Source organism: Stylophora pistillata, chromosome 9 (genome assembly GCF_964205215.1).
Source record: "Stylophora pistillata chromosome 9, jaStyPist1.2, whole genome shotgun sequence".
NCBI classification, from domain to species: domain Eukaryota; kingdom Metazoa; phylum Cnidaria; class Anthozoa; order Scleractinia; family Pocilloporidae; genus Stylophora; species Stylophora pistillata.
This window is the reverse complement of record NC_142527.1, coordinates 28,104,036-28,130,025: the sequence shown is the minus strand read 5'-3', so window position 1 is coordinate 28,130,025 and position 25,990 is coordinate 28,104,036. Positions and strand designations below refer to the sequence as shown.

Genomic DNA, 25,990 nt, shown 5'->3' with positions numbered 1-25,990 from the left:
CACCAGCACACGTCAACCCATCTGGCCCTGCACATATCAGCTTTTTACTATAATGGTTTTTGAAAGTAATAAATTATGATAGAAACTACTTATCAAATGGCAGGATTACGGTAAGTCCTCGGGTTTGATAATCCTAGCATTCTGATTGGTTCTTACTTGTATGGTCTATCTATATTTTGTTATATGGACCATTTCCACAGAAACATGCAGTCATAATTAAGCTATGTATTTTTGGTAGAGGAAGGAGGCAAATTCAAAATAAACAAATTCTGCCTGAGTGCTGTATCATAAAGTTACTATACTTAATATCTTCACTTCCTTAAGCTGTGCTAAGGAATATAGGCTCTTGGTTGTTTATGTAACTACGGACCTTATATATGGTAAATATTCCACAAGACAGCCAGGTCACACTTAGTTAGTAAGAAGTTATTACAACAATAACTACAACCAATTGTGAGAGCCACATGGCGGACTATTGGCCCAAGGTCTTTTTGGCAGCACAAAACAGCTGAGGGCCAATATTCCCCAACAATATGATTCACCTCAGGACTACCTTGCCATATAATAAATTAAATACACATTTTTCACCTTTAGTTTCATTTGAACAGCAAGGAAAGAACAGTTCTAGAGTGACATAACTTTTGTATTCACCTATTTTAAGAGTCCATTCATGCACATAAATTTATATCAATCACCACTTAACTTCTGGAAAGAGACATTGTTCAATTATGTAAATGTACTCTTACTAATAAAATTTTCTTTGTACAGCCTGTACTATATTTGTAAACCTTCATCAAATCATAGCTGTTAGTAATACTTAGCATTACATTTTGATACCAACTTTTTACTGTAACAGTAACCTTTTTGGTATCCAGGAAATTACATGTCACACCGTCAAAGACACGAGTAAAGGTGTAATTTCCACTGTCCTGGAGTGAAGCATTTTCTATCTCAACTCTGAGATGGGTGATGTTACAATCAAACATCATCTTATCAGAAAGTCTGTTTAGACATGGCTCTAAGTTTGAGCCCCAGGTGAAACATGAAGTACCTTTCATCTGATGTGCAAAAATCTGTCCATCCAAGTGTAACGTTATTGTCACACAAACGCTTGTTGTCATGTGACTCGAGTTAGCCAATCAAGTTAGTCTTACCTCATGCTAGGATTCGCTTGCACTGAAAGTTCTTCGTCCTATTAAACGTTAAGGTTCCTACTACCTTGTGCTAGTTTATTTCACTGGAGTCCCAACACCAAGGAGAGGCGATAGCCTCGAAAGCTGACATCAGATTCCATTGAAGACTTGCCAAAAATGAGTTGAATTGTATCCCCTTCAGATTTCGCTGTTGACGACTCTGAAACTTCCAATTATTATTCCAATTATTATTATTAATACTATAAGCAGGTTGTAGACTACTGCAACAACAAGGAACAAGAAAAACTATGGCCAAGTTTTGACAGTCAGTAAAATGTCTGATCTATTTTCATTTCTCAATCAAATAGCTAATTCTGGGTAAATGCTTAACAGCTGGGCAAGTCCATAAAATGGAAGAAACACAATTTTCTGTAACACTTAATTACCACAAGTCAGGTTACTATCAGTGACATTTGAATTCTCACTTGCTGTTGTGCCTGAGAAAAGAAAAAAAGGGTGTTCAATAGGTTATTCATAAGCTTGAAAATAAAAAAAAGGTAAAAGGTTAGGTTTGGGGAGCCATTTGTGTCAAAAATATGAATCCGAATGATGTAACTCGCTTGTATGTAATGATTGCCAAAATGCAGCAAAGTGGAGGAGGTCACTGCTGGAGGCTGCCAAGTTGCAAGCCCTCCCTTACCAAATCTACATATATGAGACATATATATGTTACATATGTATGTCACATATATGTGCTCTATATTTGACATATATGTCAAATATATGCCACATATATGTGACATTAATGTGGCATATGTAGGAATTTGGCACTCCTGTTGCATGTATATCACATATATGTGACATATACATGTAACATATATGTAATATATAACATATCTATGTGGAACTGAGGGACAGCAAATGAAAAAATTATTTCGCAACCAGAGATGCGCTAATGGAGGGGCTTTCAGCAACGTCTGACAATAGATTGACAAGAAAAACGTGCAAATTTTTGTTGTTTCAGTATTTTTTTTTAGTTTTATCGAAGGTATGTTTCAAGATTTGTTATCTCCGAATGCGACAAAGTCAAAATTTTCTGAAAAAATAATTTTCGTTTGTGAGTTAACGTTTACAATACTAAGTGTATGAGCTGGAATAAAAGTTTCTCAAACATGACATAACATCGAAAAGATATGTCCCTGTCGTGCGCTAATTTTCTATTCGCTGTTCCTCAGTTCGAGTTTTTTTTTTGCTTATGACTTAACGGTGGATGGAAACCCAGAAACTGCGAGATTTAGGCGCTTAAGAGAAAACGTTATTTCGATGGACGAATTGCTTAGTCACGCTTTCCACAAAGTTAAGCTTGACCTCGATCAGCCGGCATCTATTTATTTGCGGTTGCGGGTGCATTTGTGGAAGCTGTGTAAATGAAGCGTGAAAGTATACAAAAACAATAAGTCAAAACATGTCTGGAATTTATCCATATGTAATTTCTGAGTTTCCTCTGACGTTTCACGACATTTAATTTTTTTTAAATTTACGATTTTTAGTTTTTTATGGACCCTCGACACTTTTCTCGGACCCTCGACATTTTACCTTCGACCCTCGACATTTTACCCTCGACCCTAGACCCTCGACAAAAACCCAAACTCTAATTTTCTGTCTCAAAATGAACTCGTCACGGAGGCGTTAATCAAACCATAAAATATTTCGCAGCTTCTTCCGGAAGAGGCAACATTTAGCTCTAACGGAAGCGGTTACATAATTAGATCATCCTCCGAAACAGATGATGAAAGAACAAGTAGGCATCAACAACAGGAGACCAGAACGAAAAATAAACCCTTAAACTAACATTTATATAAAGATATAATAAATTCAGGTTGGTTTGGTTCGTAACTATTTGGATAATGGCAACTTTCTAGCAACTTCTTAGAATTCCAGAGGCCGGGGCAACGTTCCACGCGGAATTTTTGGATAATGGCAACTTTCTAGCAACTTCTTGGAATTCCAGAGGCCGAGGCAACGTTCCACGCGGAATTTTTCGGGCACAACTGGGACAGGCCTTTGAGCGAGGCACACGAAAGGTAGGGAATTTAAATTTCGTTGTTGTCGCTGCTACTTGAAAAAGAAAATGCCAGCAGCTCACTTCGCAGTCATCCCGTCTAGATACACTGTATTGTTGGAGAAATAATCATGATGTAATGTGCCTCGTTGGATAAGATCATGTGACACTCTCTAGGGAATTACACCTGCTCTCCTATTGCGTCATCTAACTATTAACCTCTCAGTTTCGTAATTCGTTTTTTTTTAGTCCGCCGCTGTTGTAACCTCCTTTGGGATCGGAATAAACTGAGATGAATTTTTTAACAGGTTATGGCCCAGAACACTTGGTTGAGCGCCGGATAACGCCCAGAAGGACGCAGAAAATAACTCGGGATAACAGGAACCTTGAGGAACGGTGCTATATAAAAATATCACGTTGGGCTTGTTCTTTAAGACGTGTTGACTTTGCTCGTTTGTTCAAGATGGCCGAAATCACTAATTAAAATCGAGCGCTTGGATGGAAAGAATTATCAGTCGTGGAAATACTATATTAAGTCCATCCCAATTTAATGCTTCGTTTCCCATCGCCCGACCGACCCGTTGTTTTGGTAAAGAAAAAAAAAATTCCTGCAACGTTTTTAAAGCCTTTTTAGACATTAAACAGTCGTTTTAATATACATCTTTTACCATCTGATTGTATCTTCAAGACTAAATGTGAGATTTATTATGCAAAAGTAACTGGAACACATACTGAATGTTTCTTGGAAAAGAATTTTTCGTCAGGACAGCTTTTTTCATTAAACAGTAACTTTCTAACAGTCTTGCTTGTCAGTTTCAATCTCATGATGGGTTATTGTTCTGGCCATTGTAGATAAAGAATAATGAAAGAAGAAACCACGTTTTCTGGTTAACTTTGTAACCAAGCTTTCGTGCTTAGCAGCCCGGCCTTCTCTGGCACCCAGACCTCTTAAAGTGTAAGTTCCTAATTTTTTTTTGCCCGACCGACCAACCCACCCTCACGAGAGGGAGGGCGATGGGGAACGAAACATTAAATTTGGATGGCCTAGGCTTGTGTTGGTGGAACGCGGTTTATGGGGATTTGTGGAAAGAAACAGAAACTGCTCCTGGAGCTAGTACTGAAGCCATAGTGCGAAATGCGTACCGTCTTCGTTCGGACAAAGCTTTTTCTTTAATCGCCCTCAGTGTTGACAAGAGTTTGCAAGTTCATATTACCTCGACGACTGAAACTCGTGAAGCGTGGGAAACTTTACAGAAACAGTTTGAATGTGTCTCGATTGCTCAAATTGTTCGACTGAATCGCAGGTTAATTCTATGACACTACAATGAAAGAAGGAACTGATCTCATGGAGCACCTGACATACATGACTTCGTTGGCTGAGCAGTTGCGGGAATCAAAGGAAGAAATCACTCTGCAAAGGTTTGCAGCCGTAATTCTTGGAAGCCTTCCAGAGTCGTATGATAACTTTATCAGCGGCCTAAACGCTACCAAAATGGATGAATTGAATTTGGACAACGTCAAAGATTTATTAATCGAAGAATATAACTAAGAAACGAGAAGAAAAAGTAGACAAAAATAGCACTCGTCGAAATGAAGCATTGCTTTCTGAGAAACGCAATTTTGCATCTCCCAGAAGGAGAAACTTCCGACGCGATGGTCGAAATTTTAGAAATACAGAAAGCTTCAAGCAATGTGACCGATTTGGGACAAGAGAAATGCTATAAATGTCAACAAATCGGTCATTTTGTTAAGAACTGCCCACTCAGTCGAAGATAAGGTCACTGGAGCATTGCAGAACATGATTGCAAGCAGCAAGATGACAGTATAGCCTTGAATTCCAGCACGACTCGTCAGAATAGAGATATTCGTTGGTACATTGACAGTGGTGCTACAAAGCATATGATCTTTGAGAAAGATTTAATCCCTGATTTAATTTCTACGCGGAGTATGAACAGCCCTCAAAGATCTACCTTGGCGACAACAAAGCAATTGAAGCCCTTAGAGAAGGAAAAGCCACGAACGTTTCATGCTGTCATGAATCAAATGCAGTTAGATTAACTTTAAATGAAGTACTGTATGTGCCCAATTTATTAAAGAACTTGTTGTCTGTTCCTACTATGACGCAAATTAATGGGAGCAGAAGTTTTATTCGATGAAGGAAAGTGTATCATATCCAAGAATCAAAGAAGAGTCACCATTGGACACTTGGTGGACAGTAAACTCTACATGGTAAACACAGATGGAGAGGCTCAAATCGCCAGTACGCCATCACTATCGCTGCACTAATGGCATTGTCGGTTTGGTCATTTGAATTACTGCTATACTGATCGCTTGATAAAAGGAAAACTTGTTGAAGGCATGAGCTGTTCAAGTGGTGAAGTGGACAGAGAATGTGAAGCATGTGCACAAGGGAAAATGCACAGAATTCCTTTCCCCAAGGAAAGTGAAAAGGAAACACATCAGCCCCTCCAACTCGTACACAGTGACCTCTGTGGCCCAATGAATGTTGATTCTGTTGGTGGAAGCAAATATGTCGTTACATTTACTGATGAATACACCAGATATGTCATAGCGTATTTCATCAAGAGCAAGTCTGAAGTGTTATCAAAGTTTGTGGAATATGTGGCAATGATGGAAAATAACACTGATTTGCGAGTTCGAGCCGTTAGAACCGACAATGGTAGAGAGTATACATCCCAGCGCTTTAACAGGTTTTGGGCTGACAAGGCGATTGCACATCAGTTCATGATCACCAACCCGTACACTCCACTGAGAGAAAAACGGCGTTTCAGAGAGGTTCAATCGCACACAAATTGAATCTGCAAGATCCATGCTCATTCATGCAAAGATGCCATTGAAGCTTTGGGCAGAAGCCATAAACACTGCTGTATATCTACACAACCGGAGTCCTACAAATGCACTAAAGGACAAAACGCCATTTGAACGTTGGTTTAGGAAGAAACCAAATGTCTCAAATTTGAAATTTTTCGGAAGTGTCTGATTCGTCCACATGCACCCCAGATCCCTTACGAAAGAAGCTCGACCCTAAGAGCCACAAAGTAGTATTTGTCGGATATCCATCGGAGAGTAAAGGCTACAAAGTGTATGAAGTGGATGCTAAACGTTTTGCAAGATGCAGAGACATCGTTTTTCATGAGAACAAGTTTCATACATTTGACGAAGTTACCAACAGCACATTCTTCTACAAAAGCAATGTAGAACCCGATGACGTCGGAGATGAGCCATAAGTCTCCACTCAGTCCTACCATTCCAATCACTACCACAGAGTCCCCAGAGAATTTACCTTCGGTGTGAACAACCCACGAAGATACTTTTGTGCAACAAGTGAGAAGCCTTGGTCCAACCAGACAGAGAAAAGCACCAGACAGATTTCATCCAGAAGAATATTCCATGTCAGAATCTTTAACTGCCGAGAATGAAGAACCACAGTCTTTGAAAGAAGCCTTGGGGAGCAACAACTCCAAGGAGTGGAAAGAAGCCTTAGAAGCTGAATACAGCTCATTGATCAGTAATGAGACATGGGAATTAGTATCACCACCAAAGGATGCTAGCATAGTTTGATCAAAATGAGTTCTAAAGGTAAAACGAGAAGCTGATGGTAACATCAACCGATACAAGGCAAGACTCGTTGGACAGGGAAATTCACTGAGAGACACAAGGAGTCGATTATGAAGAAGTTTTCTCTCCTGTCGCCAGATACTCAAGTATCAGAACATTGCTAGCTTTGGCGAATGCATATGACTTATGACATATGAGCGCTGAACTGTTGTGCGGGAGGTCGAGGGTTCGAGCCCCGGCCGGATCAACACTCAAGGTCTTAAGAAAAGTGAGGAGAATATGCTACCTTTCTATAACGTCAAGAAATGGTTAGATATTCTAGTCTTCTTGGATAGGGACGAATAAATGGAGGTCCTGTCTCCTGCAGGGTTAGGGGTAGGAGACGTTAATTTCCTACGCACGGGTATACTGTGTGATGGAAGTCCTCCCATGGGTGGGATGGGTGGGTGCAGATAGAGGACCACTCTAATTAACTTAGTGCTACCGGTGATATCCTCTGTAAATATTGTTTATTGTTGTTATTATTGCTTTTAAGTTCATCAAATGGATGTCAAGACAGCTTTCCTGACTGGAACAGTTCACCATGACATTTACATGTCTCAGCCTGAAGGGTTTGTTGATCCATATCCTCCTGACTATGTGTGCAAGCAAAGAAGAACCTGTATGGCCTCAAGCAGTCAGCTAGACGTTGGAATCAAACACTCAACAATTTCTTGGTAACGAATGGCTATCGGAGAAGCTCCGCAGATGAATGCATTTATGGGAAAACGGTCCAGAGAGATGACGGATTTATCAGTTTTGTCATCTTAGCAGTCTATGTCGATGACATAATTCCTGCATCCACCGATGTTAAAATGCTCAAAGCAGAGGAAGAATCCTTATGAAGAGAATTTTAAATGGTTGATCTGGAAGAAATTCACTTCATCCTCGGAATGTCAATCAAGAGAGACCGAGCTGCTAGAACACTGACCATCAGTCAAGAGCAGTACCTTAAGGATTTGCTCAAGCGATTTGGAACGGAAGAGTGCAAGCCTATGTCAACTCCGCTGGAATCAGGAAAGAAGTTCCTCAAGAGAACCGATGAAGGAGAACGGTGTGACAAGAGCGTCTATCAACAAGCCATAGGGTGCCTCACCTATGTATCAACTGCTACGAGACAAGACATTGCTGCGGCTGTTGTGACTTTATTACAATTTATGTCTGATCCAAATATAAGGAGCATTGGATGGGAGTCAAACGAGTGCTCAGATATCTTAAAGGAACACTAAGTTATGGTCTAAAATTTTCAGTGAATAATGATGACTTTGGTTTGTGTGGATTCTCTGATGCTGATTGGGCAAGGGATGGAGATAATTGACGTTCTACTTCCGGGTACGTTTTCAAAGTTGCTGATTCCACAGTCAGTTGGTGCAGCAAGAAACAGGCTACGGTCGCCAAATCCACTGCAGAAGCAGAATATGTTACCCTAAGTCAAGCAACACAGGAAGCTATTGGCTGGTCTAGGTTGTAAAGCTGATTCACCCACAGTGTTAAAAGAAGACAGTCAAGGTGCCATAGAGCTATCACGGAGCCCAAGATTTCATAACAGAACAAAGCACATTGATGTCGCATTTCACTTTATTCGTGAGCGAATAGCCTCAAATGAAGTTAAAGTTGTTTATTATCCTTCAAATGATATGTTGGCAGACGTCATGACAAAGGGACTTGATAGAGATCGCTTTTAAAAAACTCAGAAAAACTTGTTGAACGTTTATGCTTGTTAGGATGTTGATTGTTAATTTTTTGCTATCTATCTCAGAGGACACACATGACATGCCTATCAAGTGGGAGTGTTGGAGAAATAATAATCATGTAATGTGATTCGTGGGATAAGATATGTGACACTCTCTAGGGAATTACACGTGCTCTCCTATTGCATCATCTAACTCTTAACCTCGCAGTTTCGTTGTTCCTTTTTTTAGTTGCTGTTGTAACCTTCTTTCGGATCGGAAATAAAGAGGAGTTTCTTGAAATGTATGTTACGCTGGGTATGAATTTCTCTTGAGCCACCCCTCTATTTCTATGCTAGAGATGTAGTATCCTAGAGCCACTTTCGTTTTTCCATTGCATGCGTTGGTTCAGGCAGTCGCAAATTAATATTTATCTCTTGTTTATAAACTTCAAAGTTAAGGAAAACATGATTTAATTCTTTAAGTAGCTGGAACTGCTGGGGTTAACGAGTGATCGTGTTGTCTGGTCGTCCGAGTGAGGATAGTCCTGAGAAAGACAGTTGTCCGAAGCGGAAGTCATCATCAGAGTCAAGTGTGGCCTTCTCACCCGACTACAAAATCGCACTCATTTTTCCACTGCCTGTGTTGTCTCAGGCTACACATAATTTTTTCTCTGCTGGAATCCCACACGTATAAAAAAATCAGAATTCGAAGGACTCGAGGAACAAGCTTGAAATCAATTAGAGAAATAGTGATTTTATTATACTTCGAGCAAAACCTCCTAACGAGAACAGCTAAGAATTGAACCCTTGAAAATTGAAAATAGGGAGTTTGACCGTGCCCAGCTGAGTTAGACTACGTACAATAAGTGAAAAAATATTTCATGTTACAGGAAATTTAGCGATTTTTCCATGGTTGTTTAAAAATAATTGTTCGTTGTTCTCAGTATTCTGGCCGTTCTCAATTCATGCGAGTTTTTTCATTGTTGTTTTAAAAATATAGAAAAGCTACAGTAGTTTTTGAATCAACTTAACTTGTGCAGAATGACTAGAACAGTTTGACCAGAAATCAAACAAATAAGCTCGTCAAATGAAAGATTTGACATTTACAAACTGAAATGTACAGAAACATCGTTACATTTGTAACAATTACAGGATAACTTACCATTCTATTGCTATATATTACTGCTATTTATTCCTCGGGAGACTTAAGAGCTCTTCCAAAATTTTTACGAAGACAGCTTCCATGAATCACCAGTTGATGACACCCAATAGTAAAGTAAGCTGAAATGAGATAGGGGAAGCCTGAGATTGCGAAATTTGTAGGCACGCAAGACCCGGACGATCTGTAACAGTTTACAGTGCCAATTTACTCTAGATTAAATAACGATGTTTGAACTTCGAATTTTGCCGTGATCTCAATAAAACTTTTTTAAACACTCAGTGTCTTCTTTTTCTTCACTGAACGAGATTACTATTCCTCCTTTGTCCCTTCCTTTGGGGTGATATTTTTTCCTGGTTCTAGGCTCTCTTGCATTTTTGACGGCTTCTGATGTCACGGATAATTAGGTTTCATTTTGCCGTGGTATCACTGGAAATCCGGTAGGCTGATGGCCGAGTTTAAGTCTGTACTCGAGCCTAGTGCTCCACCAATGTGCAAGAGACATAGAGGAGAAATCTTTTATCGCAGCTTTAGATCAGTTTGAACAAAGGAGGCTTTTTATTTAATAGAATTTAATGGCATAGTGTAAACAAAAAACAAATTACAAAATAAAATGATTACAAAATAATAATATGGGGAAGCCATGAAGATAATCTGTAAAAGAGTAATAAAACTCTGCCATACTCGATAGATCACCTAATGTAATTACAATCTAAATATTAAAAACACGCGTATCAATAAAACTCCTGAAAATGCAGATCACCTAATGTAATTACAATCTTAATATGAAAAACACGCATATCAATAAAATACATTAAAATGCAGATCACCTAATGTACTTACAATCTAAATATTAAAAACACGCATATCAATACAATACATTAAAATGAACAGTCAGTTCCCAAGGGGAAGCAGTGAGGATAATCTGTAAACGAGTAACAACCCTCCAAACACAATGGATCACCTAATGTAATTACTCAGGCTTTCCGAAGGAAACGCCCGAGGTATAAATTCGGCTTGGTTTGTTGGTTGTTTTGTTTTTTTCTTTTTGCGTTCCGTCACAAAACGCAGTTCCACCATAGCGCATGCGTGAAGTGTACGCGCATTCGTAGAATGAACCCTAGCGCGCATAGTTTAAAGCAATGGCTGCCTTCCTTGCTTGATGCACGCGAAAGAAATTCGATGGCTATTACGCTCAATATACATACCAAGTCACACACCGTTCGCAGTAGACCCACATTAAAACTTGTGGAGCGTTTTGGGAACGGGTCGGTCCGCGAACTCTACGAGAGATCAATTTACGAGCGATCATTTACGAGTGAAACTTCTATCGAGAATTAGTATAATTTCAGAGCTGAGCAAAGAGTTTCCAGCAATCTGATTGGTTGAGCGGTTCCTTATTTTTAACAATTATTCACCGAAGGCGAGGTGAATATCGTCGAATAATCCCCTCGACTTCGTCTCGGGGATTAGTCGACTTCGTCTCGGGGATTAGTCGACAATATTCACCGAACCTGAGGCGAATAATTGTTTTAGTATAATTTCAGAGCTCAACAACAGAGAAATTTCTAAAATCATAACATTTTAGTAACATTTATCAACATTTTATTTAAACATTTTATATAAACCGCGTGGAGCGGTTTATATAGCGTCATCTAAGGAACCGCTCGACCAATCAGATTGCTGGAAACTCTTTGCTCAGCTCTCAAATTATACTAAAACGCTTTATAAACCGCTCCACGCGGTTTATATAAAATGTTAAAATAAAATGTTAATAAATGTCACTAAAATGTTATGATTTTAGAAATTTCTCTGTTGTTCAGCTTTGAAATTATAGTAAAACAATTATTCGCCACAGGTTCGGTGAAAATTGTCGATTGCTATATGGCTGTGTCTCACAAGGACTGGGAACTACCGAATTCACGAATTTGATTGGCTGAAATCAATATTGAAAGTGGTCTAGATTATCCAATCTGGACCGGTCTTGAAAAAAAAGGTACAAAGAATATAAGAAATTGGCATATAAGACACAGCCATATAATAAACATCTTATTAACCGAGCTAGGTCGGTCTGTGAGAGAGAATCTTGACCTCGGTCGCTGGTATAGACGTCATTCTGTTCGGTCTGTACTGGCGACCTCGGTCAAGATTCTCCCATACAGACCTCCCGCTCGGTTAATAAGATCTAAATAATCTCCTCGACTTCGTCTCGGGGATTATTCGACGATATTCACCTCGCATTCGGCGAATAATTGTTAAATATCAAGCGAAACGAGCTATCTTACATTATGTTTACATGTAAACACAATTGTGTATTTAAACGTGATCGAGAACCCAGTAGAATACCAGAAGCTACTCTTAAAACTTCTCAGAAGAAAGGGCAGAAAACTGAAAGAATTTGTTCATGGGCGTATTCGTCCTAGGATACCGAAGTCCTCTTGGTTACGTCGTTTAGTGAAGGTTAGGAGAGTTACAAAGAATGTTTGTGAGCTTAATTTTACGAAGAGGGTAAGATTAAATAACGTTACACAACATGAGAAGAACTATTGCTGAATTGTTCTGAGGGTATAAGTCGGTATTTATCAATGTTTTTATGTAATGGAACCATGTGTCTTTATAAGAGTCAGACACACGTATCAAACTATTGTAAATTTTAACTGAGTTCAGATATAGTTGCAGTGGTTACAGAGATTTTTCTATTAAAAACAATATGAACTATTGAATAGTAATATTGCTTCAATCTACTGATTTCTGACAACTCCCCTTGGGTGAACATTCGGCAACAAACTACGAGTCTGTTCCAATAATAGATAAAAAATTCCCTTCTCCTTGCAGTTAAAAGCAAATACATTACCTACTCAGGGTTCGTAAAAGCCTTGAAAGTCCTTGGAGATGCTTGAACTTAAAAATAAAAATTCAAGGCCTTGAGAATACTCGAGTTTGAGGACTAAGGCTTGATTTTTGCAATGCTTTTTCTTTAGCAATTTTCAAGTTGAAAATTACAGTACTTTCATGGAAAAGCTGAGAAATAATATCAAACAATTTTAAAATTGCTTATGCAAACCTTTCCAAAAGTGGTCCTTCAATTTTCTACAACTTGGCTTCAGTCATTGAAAAGTCCTTAAATTTCAACCTTTGGCACCTGTAGGAATCTACTCCTATATGGTAATATATTATTTTGATTGTTGTCTAACAGTCATTAGGGAGTTTAAGCAAATCACTACGGCTGGCGCTGCTACGGCTACCGGAGGTAAAATTGTCCAGAAACGAGTCATTGCGCATGTCAGCGGTTCCCATCCAGCCGTAGCGGGAAATCCTTCTACGCGAGTGGGAAGGTTTCGGCGTAGTCTGTGGTACGTGAACTTATCTCGCTTCTTTCTTCGCTTTTTCATTCTCCTGAGCAACTTTAACTATTGAAATACACTTAACATCTTTAAAAATAGCTTATCATGAATATTTATCAAGCTTGCTGTCCCTTACCGAGTGAATCTGCCTTTATTTTTGCAGCCGGGATTGTAGAAGGATCGAAGCAGGGTACACATGGAGAACGCAGTGAACGCCAGGAGAAATACATAAGTAGAAAGTCTAACTTTCCCTTTTCAAACCTTAAAGACTACTTGAAATTCAAATAGCTGAAGCCGAGCGAATGACGAGGGTTATGAAGGACCGTGTAGAAACGTTGCTTTGGTGTTTATAAGCTCCAAACTGACAATTTTACAACACGAAAGCTTAAATATTTTAATTCACTCATTCACTGTGCACAGGATCGCTTACAATTTTTTTTTTCCAAACGTGGGAATCCCTCGTCTCTTTGAACGAAGTCATTTTGAGTTTTAGACGTGCAAAAACTACCGCGAAGACGCTTATTGGTTTTTGAACTTCTCAGCCGTACTAGGTTTGTAGTTCGCGCTGCTTAAGGTTGAATTTTGGCGGGCTACGGCGACGTACTCTCCCCAAGCCTCGTCAACCATGGTAGCCTTAGCAGCGCCAGTCGTAGTGATTTGCTTAAACTCCCTATTATTAACATCTGGATCATTGGATAATGCAATTCAAGACTTTTTACCGGCTTAGCCATTATGGTATATCAGCCAATATATCATAATCTAATCTGTACATTGTAACATCCGGTTTATTCTTACAAAATAAGAATAAGCCCTTCGTCGCTCCGACCAAAGGCTAACGCTCGAAACGTCAGCTTTTGTAATCATTACGGTGGCCAATTTACCATTTCAACTTTGTTGATATATCCAAATTATTTCGTTACTCCCACCGACGTAGCCCCAAACAGTTTCTTTCGAAACTATCAGCCCTTACAAAATAAAGCCGAGATTTGTCTAATATCCTGGGGGCGTTTTTTTTAATAAAACAATTATTCCACTCGCGCTTGTTGGATATGTATCTATCATTTCATATCCAACGCGCGCTCGTGGAATAATTTTTAAATATAAGGAACCGCTCGACCAATCAGATTCCTGGAAACTCTTTGCTCAGCTCTGAAATTATACTAATTCTCGATAGAAGGTTCACTCGTTAAGGATCGCTCGTAAATTGATCGCTCGTAAATTGATCTCTCGTAAAGTTCGCGGACCGACCCGTTCCCAAAACGCTCCACAAGTTTCAATGTGGGTCTACTGCGAACGGTGTGTGACTTTGTATGTATATTGAGCGTAATAGCCATCGAATTTCTTTCGCGTACATCAAGCAGGGAAGGCAGCCATTCCTTTAAACTATGCGAGGCTACGTTTACTTTCGCTTAGTCAACGATAGTGGAGAGGTAGCCACGCCCCTTGTGTTTGGCCAATCAAAGGTTGCTCCCCTACAGACTACAAGTATCCCACATCTGGAGCTCTGTGGAGCCGTACTAGCCACACAAGCCGTCTCTAGAATATTGAAAGAAATAGACATCCAAATAGATGACATTAGGTTCTACACCGACTCTAAGGCAGCTCTTGGCTACATCCAAAACGAGAGCCGAAGGTTCTATGTCTACGTAGCGCCGAGTTGGCTATCTATCATTTCATATCCAACGCGCGCTCGTGGAATAATTGTTAATTATTAAAAGTTGAATCATTGGATAATGCAATTCAAAACTTTTTATTGGCTTAGCCATTATGGTATATGAGCCAAAATACCATAATCTAATATCTGTACATTGTAACATCCGGTTTCTTCTTACAAAATAAAGTCGAGAAGATTTGTCTAATATCTTGGGGGCGTTTTTTTCTTTTAATAAAACAATTATTCCACTCGTGCTTGTTGGATATGAGATGACTATAGCCAACTCGGTGCTACGCGCCTCGTTGGCTATCTATCATCTCATATCCAACGCGCGCTCGTGGAATAATTGTTAATTACACTTCAGGAGACAAAAATAAACTTAAATAGACTTATTCATGACCGGCAATGACAAAATTGCGTGACAACAGTCACAATGGCAATATGGAAGTCCCCTAAAGATAACTGTAGATGTGTGATATTAAAAGCGTGAGTTCACGAAGCTATGCGTCTAGTTACAATCTTAATATCAAGAAACACGCAGAGCAGTAAAATACATTCAAATGAACATTCAGTTCCCTACTCTACCCCAACTACGATTCTTTGAGAATTTTTTTTTTACATTAACCTTGAAGGCTTCTAGGCTGGGTGCTAATCTGATCTCCAATTTTAACAATTCTGTTATAATAACTATATTTAAATTCAGTAGTCCTGGTAAAGTTCAATGGTCATCAACTAAACCTGAACGGATCAGCCTGAGAGTAAAAAGTCTAAAAATGGGGTTAAATCTATGTTAAGGTAGCCATTAAGAGGTTTGTACAAGAATGTAACATCAAAGAGATGGTGGCTCTTTTCAAAAGACAGCATGTTGAGGCATTTTAAACCATCTTCGTAACTACCTGTGAAGTCACTAGGTTATCTTGGCTATCTAAAAACAAAGAGAAAGAAAGGGAACAGAGAAATATCAGTTTTAAGTTTATCTCTGTGTTTGCAACCTAATCTTTGATTAAGAGCAATTTTCAACTGAGCGACAAAAGTTGCTTGGGTTTTGCTTGGTGTTTGGTCCACAAAACTCCTGCCATCCTCTTAATCAATCTGAACTGATTCCAAAAACCAATCACAATTGGGTCAAATGCATTTGATTGCACGTAAAGTAGTTTGCTTGTTTTTACTTTGACTTTGACTCATTGGCCCCTTCCGACCACTTAGGTCTTGGTTTCTTGACAATTAATTAATTAATTAATTAAAATTCACTTTTAATTAGTACAAACCCAGTTCAGACATCTCGAGATTCTTCTCTTCTTTGGACTCATCGCCACCTGCCTCAATACGTGCAATTCTTTTGGAACGCTTTTTCCAACGCCAAACTGCAATAAGTGCTAAGATGCCAACCACAATTACTGTTAGGATGGGTACAACAATTATGACAGCCAAGTGACTTGTTCCTAAAAGTATAATAAAACAATGACAAGTTAGCAAAACTTCTGTGGGATTAGTTGTAGGAGAGATTGGTTGAATGCTAGCTGTAAGAAAGAAATAAGAAAAACAAATTGTTACTTCCATCTAGGAAATGCAATGATCAAAATTGTCGCCATTATCATTCAACAAAAACAAATTTGCATCTAACAAATTCTTCATTTGCAAATCAATTGATCATCCCTCAAGTCTAACCACCCAAAATTTGACAAGTGTGAAGTAAATATATGAAGTAAATCATAATTTTAGAATACAGTTGCCTCATGCATAGCTGTGTGATGTTACTAAATGACTGTCCAGCTCAATGCCCCACACTCTTGTTTGCATGGTAATTTCATTTAGGTCCCACCCATTTTCATTAACAGAATTTCTTAGCAGAAACTAGTACAATTAATGACTGCAGGCTGCAGTTTGAAGACCCAAGTACAACATACATAACATTAACTGCCCACTTCCCTATCTGGACTGCAATAGAATGTTTTGCATAATCTCAAGCAAAATCTCAAGCAATACTGAGTGCACAAAACTCATGAAAGTTGCGAAGACAAATAAAATTATAACATTTCCACACATGTTTTTGTTGTGCTTCGGCTGATTGAATAGGAAAGCATCATGACACAACAACCTGCAACATGTTAAATGAGTTGCTGGCCATGCACAATATACACTGCAAGTCTAATGAGTAGGCAAGTAGGCAACAAGCATATAACCTAATAGGTTACATGTAAATCTTATGTTTATGGAGAGGCTGATTTGGAAGTTTTTCCTAGTGAATATGCTACATAGGTCACTCTACAAACTTGAATTAATGTTGTTATACCAGCTGTCGCATCATTTTTGTGTGTTTGCATTGACGTTGGCATTGACATAGGCATTGACGTTGGTGTTGACATTGGTGTTGGTGTTAGTCCTGCTGAAAGAATAGTAAAATAATGTAAAAAACTAAAATTAAAACACGAAAGACAATTATACTGTTATTCACACGATGAAATACATTGATTTCAAATCAAATCATGGGTTTTGTTTAATAATTTATGTAAACTGATACAACAAAAGAAAATATCACAGGTTACCCTATCAAGGACACCCCATTCCTAAAGTTTGTAAACCTAATATAACACAAATTATAATACAATTTAAAATCATTCGTATCCATTAAAAAGGTGTTATTTGATAGATTACACTTAAACACTTCAGACTCTGCAAAAAGAAAACATTTTCCACAAATTTTGTCCCTGAAGCATCCTGTAACCATAAACTTTAATTTCAACTTTAAGAATAACTGAAGCCTTTTAAGAAACCAGTTCATCATGACTGGGCAGCTATCTTTGGGTAAGAATAACAGTGGACCTCAAGGTAGGTGCTTGCCTGCCTATAGATATCTCCTATTTTCTTTGTTGCATGCATAAAAGGGATGTCTGCATAACGTTGTTGCTAATCGTGTTCTGTTGGCAGGTTATTCAATTTTGCATAAATTATAAAATAACATCTGTTGGGAATAACATCAAATGTGGGATTAATGTTTTTCATGGGGGTTGAAGAATGAATCAAGCCACAAACTTTTGAAAATTCCTCTAAAAGAATTCTCTTGCCAGGAGAAACAGACAGGAACTGCAGCTTTGAAAAATTTCTTCATCAAGTTCTCATTTCGTCCAACTGTCAGCCTTGGTTTTAGCTAAAACCTTAGCCCTCAAAATATTTTTCTCACCTTCCCATGTTTAAAATTTTTCAAAACTTTGCCTGTTCCCGTTTGTAAGTCCAGCCAAGCCTTTATGGTCATTGGCCCCCGTAATAGCCACTAACTTTGGCTCGTAAATACAGGTGTTTGGCTATACTTGTAAAACTCCACGAAGAAGTCTACAGCAGTTAGATGAAATGCATTTGAAAAGAAAGAAGTTTTACAATGACTTCACAAAAGTGCTGCTCACTATTTTAATTTTAAAAAACTGTTGGAGTCCGTACAATTGTACTTGTACCTTCCAGCAATAATTCTGCAAAACGAAATATATGTTTAACATCCATTACACCCTCCAGATACTGCACATATTGTGTATTCAAAGTACAATATACAACTACTCGACTTACCTTTGTTATAGACTTTAATCCATAAAGTCTTTATTTCAGGGTCTATTCCGCCATACATAGATAATAGGTAAGTTCCAAAATACAGGTCCGAGACATTTCTCATTCTAAAAATGACATCAACAGATGCATTCCTAAATAATGAGAAATGACTCTTACATTCCTCTTCTGTGAAGGTGCTCTGTTTGTAACAATTCAACTTGCCATTTCTCAATTTTGCCAAAGGGTTAGACGCATTGGCAATTGCCAACACAATGCGTTCGTACACTTGCTTTCCAATGGACCACGAAATGGAAACACTCCCAAATGGATGTACTGTTGACAGAAAAATAATCGCAGTCAGCAATTCCCGAACGCTTTAACTGTGAAAACTGTGAGCTTCGAGGAACAGATGTCTGAGGAGAGGCTATTGTGTGTATTATTCTTCAGCTATTTTGCGATGCAGTATGGGATGTTTTCTTTTGGATGTTCTCTGGTACAACTTTATGAACAAAAAAATATTTCCATTCTACCGTAACAACCACAAAACCCTCCCTCATCTCAAATAAAAAATTAAACAAAGGCTTATTGTAGTGGATATAAGATTTGAAAATTGGGGGAATCACTTGGGTGATAATCTCAGATATCACCCAGTTTTAGTTGGGGGATATTTGGTCATGTGATGTATTTGAACCTTTCTATTTATTTTTATTTAATTTACCTAATTTATTTCTCACAGTTCAACAAATACAAACAACTAATCTACCTTACACAGTTACCAGAAAAAGGAAAAAGAGGCCGAAAACGGAGTGGCAGGAGAGAAGAACAGAGCTTTCGTCCCAATTGAGATCTAACCCTATAATATAATGATAAGACACAAAATAGGCTAGAATAGGTTTACAAAAAAGCATGTCAATTCAAGTTATAAAAATACTAACTTGGAGGACTGTATGAGACAAGTTCAGAAAAATATCGGTTATTTAATTTAGATTTAAATGTTAAGAGAGATAGTATATTTCGTATTGGATGGAAGAGTATTCTACAGTCCTGTAGTCCAATTAAAAAAAGATTTTCTAAAGTAGTCCTGTTTGTATTTGAAACATGTATAGTTGTTTGGATCATAGTTACGAGTTTAATAATGAGGATCAGAGGTGCACAGATAGTCATGAATATATCTGTAATTATCAGACCATTTGTTGATTTGAAAATAACAGCAAGTCTGAAATCTCACTGCTGTGTTCCAAGGGTAGCAAGTTCAGTTTAATTAGTCCCTCAGCACAGGCATGTCTTAAGGATAGCTAAAAAAGAACTTGGTTTCCCTACACTGGGCATCTTCTAACAGTTTTCAATGTTTATCTGTGTAAGGTGACCACAGGTTACTGCTACAATACTTCAGTTTAGGTCTCACAAGGGCACAGTACAGAAGTCTTCTGATGGTGGGCTGAGACAGGTCCCAGCGTATTCTTTCGACAAGGCTGAGGGGTTTTTCAGCCTCCATAACAATGTCTTCAGTATACCTTGCCCATGAAAGGTCCCTGGGCACAGTAATACCAAGGTCCGTGATGGAGGAAACCCACTCAATTTGTTGATTGCCAATACTGTAGTTCCCATCGTCAGCTCCAGTGGGTGACTTCCTCTTGGAGATGTGAAGAACCTTACATTTAGTTGGGTTGAACTCTATAGCCCAGTCCCACCTCCAGTTGTTGAGGGAGTCTAGATCATCTTGGAGGAGGCTATGGACATCTGGCACATCCATGGCTTGATATAACTTGGAGTTGTCAACAAAGAGAGCCACAGTAGATCTGGAGTAGATGTAATTGGACATATCATAGTAAGAAAGGAACAAGAGAGGGCCAAGGATAGACCCTTGTGGCACGCCTGACGTCACTGGCAACCAATAGGAGAGAGACCCTTCAAGGACAACCCTTTGTTGCCTGCCAGTAAGATAACTTGCAACCATGCAAAGCAGTTTGTCCTTGATGTCCTGATATTCAAGCTTTGATAGAAGCAAGTTGTGAGTTACCTTGTCAAAGGCTTTGAATAAGTCAAGATAGATTGCATCAACCTCTTTAACACTAGTGACAATGTCTAATGTTGTGATGAACCTCCAAGAGCTGTGTTATTGTAGACCTTCCTTTAGGGAAACTGTGTTGGGGTTTGTATGGGGAGAGTTCAAGGTGATGATAGCATTGATTAAAGATGCATCATTCTAGGACCTTAGATTCTGTGTTAAGCAGAGAGACAGGTCTTTAATTTAACTGTATTGTTGGATTGCCCTTCTTGAAGACAGAGGTGGTGTTCACAATTTTCCAGTTAGCAGGCATGACCCCAAACCAAAGTGAGTAGAGTGCTGCACTAGTATTGCAGAGGTCAGTGGTTCGAATCCTGTACAGGCCTGATTTTTTTCAGGTCTGATTTTCGCTATTGCTTAAATAGCGCTATCTACTGCGAGGATTGTGCATCATATGTATCTTATATTATGTTGACATGTAAACACAATCATGTATTTAAACGTGATCGAGAACCCAGTAGAATACCAGAAGCTACTCTGAAACATCTCAGAAGAAAGGGCAGAAAACTGAAAGAATTTGTTCATGGGCGTATTCGTCCTAGGATACCGAAGTCCTCTTGGCTACGTCGTTAAGTGAAGGTTAGGAGAGTTACAAAGAATGTTTGTAAGCTTAATTTTACAAAGAGGGTAAGATTAAATAAATTTACACAACATGAGAAAAACTATTGTTGAATTGTTCTGCGAGGGTATAAGTCGGCAGTTATCGATGTTTTCATGTAATGGAACCATGTGTCCTTATAAGAGTCAGACACACGTATCAAACTATTGTAAATTTTAACTGAGTTCAGATATAGTTGCAGTGGTTACAGAGATTTTTCTATTAAAAACAATATGAACTATTGAATAGTAATATTGCTTCAATCTACTGATTTCTGACAACTCCCCTTGGGTGAACATTCGGCAACAAACTACGAGTCTGTTCCAATAATAGATAAAAAATTCCCTTCGCCTTGCAGTTAAAGACAAATACATTACCTACTCAGGGTTTGTAAAAGCCTTGAAAGTCCTTGGAGATGCTTGAACTTAAAAATAAAAATTCAAGGCCTTGAGAATACTCGAGTTTGAGGACTAAGGCTTGATTTTTGCAATGCTTTTTCTTTAGCAATTTTCAAGTTGAAAATTACAGTACTTTCATGGAAAAGCTGATAAATAATATCAAACAATTTTAAAATTGCTTATGCAAACCTTTCCAAAAGTGGTCCTTCAATTTTCTACAACTTGGCTTCAGTCATTGAAAAGTCCTTAAATTTCAACCTTTGGCACCTGTAGGAATCTACCCCTATATGGTAATATATTATTTTGATTGTTGTCTAACAGTCATTAGGGAGTTTAAGCAAATCACTACGGCTGGCGCTGCTACGGCTACCGGAAGTAAAATTGTCCAGAAACGAGTCATTGCGCATGTCAGCGGTTCCCATCCAGCCGTAGCGGGAAATCCTTCTACGCGAGTGGGAAGGTTTTGGAGTAGTCTGTGGTACGTGAACTTATCTCGCTTCTTTCTTTGCTTTATACATTCTCCTGAGCAACTTTAACTATTGAAATACACTTAACATCTTTAAAAATAGCTTATCATGAATATTTATCAAGCTTGCTGTCCCTTACCGAGTGAATCTGCCTTTACTTTTGCAGCCGGGATTGTAGAACGATCGAAGCAGTGTACACATGGAGAACGCAGTGGACGCCAGGAGAAATACATGAGTAGAAAGTCTAACTTTCCCTTTTCAAACCTTAAAGACTACTTGAAATTCAAATAGCTGAAGCCGAGCGAATGACGAGGGTTATGAAGGACCGTGTAGAAACGTTGCTTTGGTGTTTATAAGCTCCAAACTGACAATTTTACAACACGTAAGCTTAAATATTTTAATTCACTCATTCACTGTGCACAGGATCGCTTACAATTTTTTTTTTCCAAACGTGGGAATCCCTCGTCTCTTTGAACAAAGTCATTTTGATGATAGCATTGATTAAAGATGCATCATTCTAGGACCTTAGATTCTGTGTTAAGCAGAGAGACAGGTCTTTAATTTAACTGTATTGTTGGATTGTCCTTCTTGAAGACAGAGGTGGTGTTCACAATTTTCCAGTTAGCAGGCATGACCCCAAATGAAAGTTACAGATTAAATGCTCTGCACAGCATAGGGGCAATTTCATCAACGACATTTATGAGTAGTTGGCTAGGTATGCCATCTGTTCTATAGGCCTTGTTGGGGTCTAAGTTGCATGATGCATCCACAACTTCAGCCACTGTCAAATGAACATCAGATAGGTGGCTAGGATTAGCTTGAGATAGAGTTGTAAGTTTAGTAGACAGATGTAAGTCAGGTGGACTGAATACAGTATGGAAGCAACAGTTGAGGAGGTTTACCTTGTCAACACTGTTGGTTTACAAATGATACTCCATCCCTGAGAAAGAAGGGAATCGGTTTTATCTTTGTAGATGATTTGATAAATGACCAAAAACACTTTGGATTTTAAAGAATTGAGTCTCTTATTTTATTCAAGTGGTCTTTTCTTTGTTTTCTTGATCATTTGTTTGGTCTTTCACCAGAGCAGATGAAATTTCTCAAGGTCAGTAGGAGTTAAATAGATTTCATTGCTTTTTTCCTTTGGTTGTTTCTCTTTTTTGAGGAGCACCAGAAGTTCAAAGTCAAACCATGGATGATTGCCCCCTTTTTTTGTATATTTCAGTATCTGTTCATCAACAGCAGAGATAAACAAGTTGCACCATTTGCAAAGGGACTCGTTGACATCAATAGGAACAAAGGCCATGTCTGAAGGGGTATGCAAAAGTAATTCTTTTAAGCCTGACCGAGTTGCATTCTTGAAATTGTAAACACAATACTTTACTTTAGATTTCTTTTGGATGTTTAGATTCAGTTCAAAGCTTAACAGTTTGTGGTCTGAATTAAAAATATCAAAACCATGAAAGTTTATCACTTTGTCCAGGATGTAAGTACTAAGTCAAGCGTATTGTTGATTCTGGTAGGAAAATGGATGAACTGCCACAGGAACTTATCTTTAATGGCCTTGGCAAAGTGACTGTGGATTGCATCACTAGAAGTTGCTGTTCCAGTAGACCAATCAACGTGGGGAAGATTGAAATCATCACAAATGAGGATCTTTCCAAACTTGGCTTTAGAGGTGAGTTGCATAGAGTTTTTGAACTCCTTGATATAAGCCAAATCTGAATTAGGGGGTCTGTATAAAACCACAGCCAAGAGTTTCCCTCTTGACTCGAGATGCAGTTCACAGGCCAAAATTTCAACGTTACTTTCGAGGTCTTTCCTTTGGAGGCTATGGATGGTATTTCTGATTGCTAGCATCCCTCCTCCTCCAAGTCTGTAAGTCCTATTGAATTGGTGTATGGTAAACCATTTCCAGGCGAGAGTTCACAGTCCAATATTTCAGGTCTCAACCATGTTTCATTTATACTTATCATATCAGCATCGATGGCAAGCATTTGAAATTCACAGATCTTACTTATTAAGCTTCTAGCTTTGAGATACAAACATCTTCATGAGTATTTGGGTCTGAGGCAGATAACTCACACATGGGGTATGAAAATTTATGATATCATGCGAAAACTGAATTCAATTATTGTTGTATTATACATTTTTTAGACCATCTACAAATTCAAACAAGATACTCCACTATGAACAAGCAAAAGTTTGAGAACACAACATGGACTAGATGCAGACTTTGAACTCGGCATATAAATGATAGATGCAATATCCACTGCAGATATTGGGTTATCATGTCAACTTCACACACTATTGTATATTGATTGAATGCTCTCAACCAATCAGATTTTTCATAGCGAGTCTAATGTATAGTTATATTTTTTGAATTGACAGGGAACCACCCACTGTGCATCTATGTTATGAAGAGGGTGTTATTGGGGTTAACTTTAATTGAGCATAAAAATTAACAAATTTTAAATGCTGGGCATAAAAAAAAGGTAACCGTGAAATTTTTCTTTTTGACGCATGGGGAAGAGTAACCATTAGCTGTTAAGTTTTAACTGCTAGTTGTAAGAGCCATCACCCCTGAGATACCCTTTATGAAATTTATGTATAACCAAAATTGCCCCAAAACTACTGTAGGGTGAATGATAAATTCCCAGAGAGAAGAGATTTTCCTTAGCCAAAACAAAGTGACGTAAGAATGGGCATATGTTATGAAGAAGCATCCACAAAAGATCAACCTCATACCCAGATCCTACCCAGCCTATAAATGTAACTGAAATGTAGGAACTTACAACCTCTTGGCCGCAAAAGCTCTGGGCACTAGACTAACATGATTCATTGATTACTTTGAAACAGGATGGTTTTTACCATCAGCTGGTATCATAAATCAAAGGCAAGAGTACTTACCACCCACTGATATATTTTTAACATCATTATCAACAATTATATGTTGATCTTTTGCCACTCCACAGTTAGCTACAAAATAAATAACAACAATGAACTGATGAATTAAGAAATTCAAGATAACAACCAACAAGACAATGAACAAACCAAAAACAACAACAAGGGCAAAAAAAAGTGTTTGGCAAAAAGTCAACTCTAATCAAGACCTTTTCAAGAACACTCTCTTCTACATGTACCTTTGGGTAGAAAAAAATTTAAGCTTTCAGGCCATGCCACTGACACAATAACTTAACTGCTACATTTTGTTGGATTACAATGTTAATAGCCACCTTGTGTTACCAACTGGGCAAAAAATGTAATGGCTAGTTTTGAGGTTTGGAATAGGTCAGTAAACCCTTGGAGCAGAGTTTCTGCTTCTCCTGCTGTCAATGACAATGGATCAAGATTTTTTATCTAGCTTTATTGAATGTTGAGTAATGGGAACAATTGGCGAAGGAAAAACCTGCAGCAAAAAAGATGAAGCTGGAGAAACTGCTGAAAAGCAAAACAGCAAATCAACAGACAGCTTAAGGAATACCCTTGTTGCTAATTAAATGAGATCCCTTGGGTAGGTTTACTCATAATTTCATATGATTCGAGGCGATTACCTATGTTTTTGTATCAAGACCAGTACTTGCTAATTGAAAGGAAATTTGGTTTTTAACCCTATGTACAATATATGTAGATTTGATGGTGACTTCTTTGTTTGCACTTTGGATGCCAGCGTGGAGAAGAGTGCCTAGACTGTTTTTTTTTTCCCCTGACAAAATGGTGACATTTCTCTCTTCCTTGGGCCTGTTTTTTTCTTTTTCTTTGCCCAAGGCTCCTCTCCAATTTTTAGTTATGTTTTTATCAATGAAAAAAGACTTTCCACTAGCAGAGAACTTCTATGTATGAATTTTGTAAAGTGCACAATGTAAACAAAATATGCAAATAACATGAAATTGCTGCAAATATTCCCCCAAGGGGCTTTGCCCCATTACAAGATTATGACACCTTCCCAATTTAATAACTTTTATTTAAAAATACATTTTCCTAAATAAATCCGATGTTCTTTAGGATTTTTAAATTTTTCTTTTTGAAAATGTTAGGTTAAAATGTCTAACCAGGGCTCAACACTGGTGGTAGCCTACTAGCCACAGACTAGTAGAAATTCAGTTTTGGCTAGTGTTTTTCGATTTCCACCAGCCAGTTTAGCTAGTAAACAAACTGGAATTGTCGTAACATCTAAAATGTCACTAGCCACTTGGCTGGTAAGTTGAAAAGTTAGTGTCGAGCTCTGCTAACTTCAATCTAGTCGAATAAAGAAAAAACTATTTTTTCGGCCTCTGTAG

The 25,990-nt window shown here is 38.3% G+C and overlaps 1 protein-coding gene across 5 annotated transcripts in view; it reads right to left on the bottom strand.

Moving 5' to 3' along the window:
• The window catches only part of LOC111341757 (uncharacterized), a 42,951-nt gene that overhangs the window by 14,306 nt on the left and 2,655 nt on the right, over positions 1 to 25,990 (bottom strand). The window contains exons 2-8 of one of the 5 annotated variants that reach the window (XR_002695881.2): positions 24,621 to 24,689; positions 18,201 to 18,512; positions 16,936 to 17,028; positions 15,911 to 16,084; positions 9,648 to 9,766; positions 1,580 to 1,630; positions 206 to 1,359 (exon numbers count right to left, since the gene is read on the bottom strand). Coding sequence is in view for 4 of the 5 variants with exons in the window: in XM_088732693.1 (XP_088588819.1) it covers positions 14,388 to 14,524; positions 15,911 to 16,084; positions 16,936 to 17,028; positions 18,201 to 18,512; positions 24,621 to 24,689 (785 nt within the window). In the remaining variant the exon portion in view is untranslated. Of the gene's footprint in view, positions 1,360 to 1,579; positions 1,631 to 9,647; positions 9,767 to 10,196; positions 14,525 to 14,719; positions 15,568 to 15,910; positions 16,085 to 16,935; positions 17,029 to 18,200; positions 18,513 to 24,620; positions 24,690 to 25,990 lie in introns of those variants that run through there. The other 4 variants (XM_088732694.1, XM_088732693.1, XM_088732695.1 and 1 more) reach the window with 4 other exon arrangements.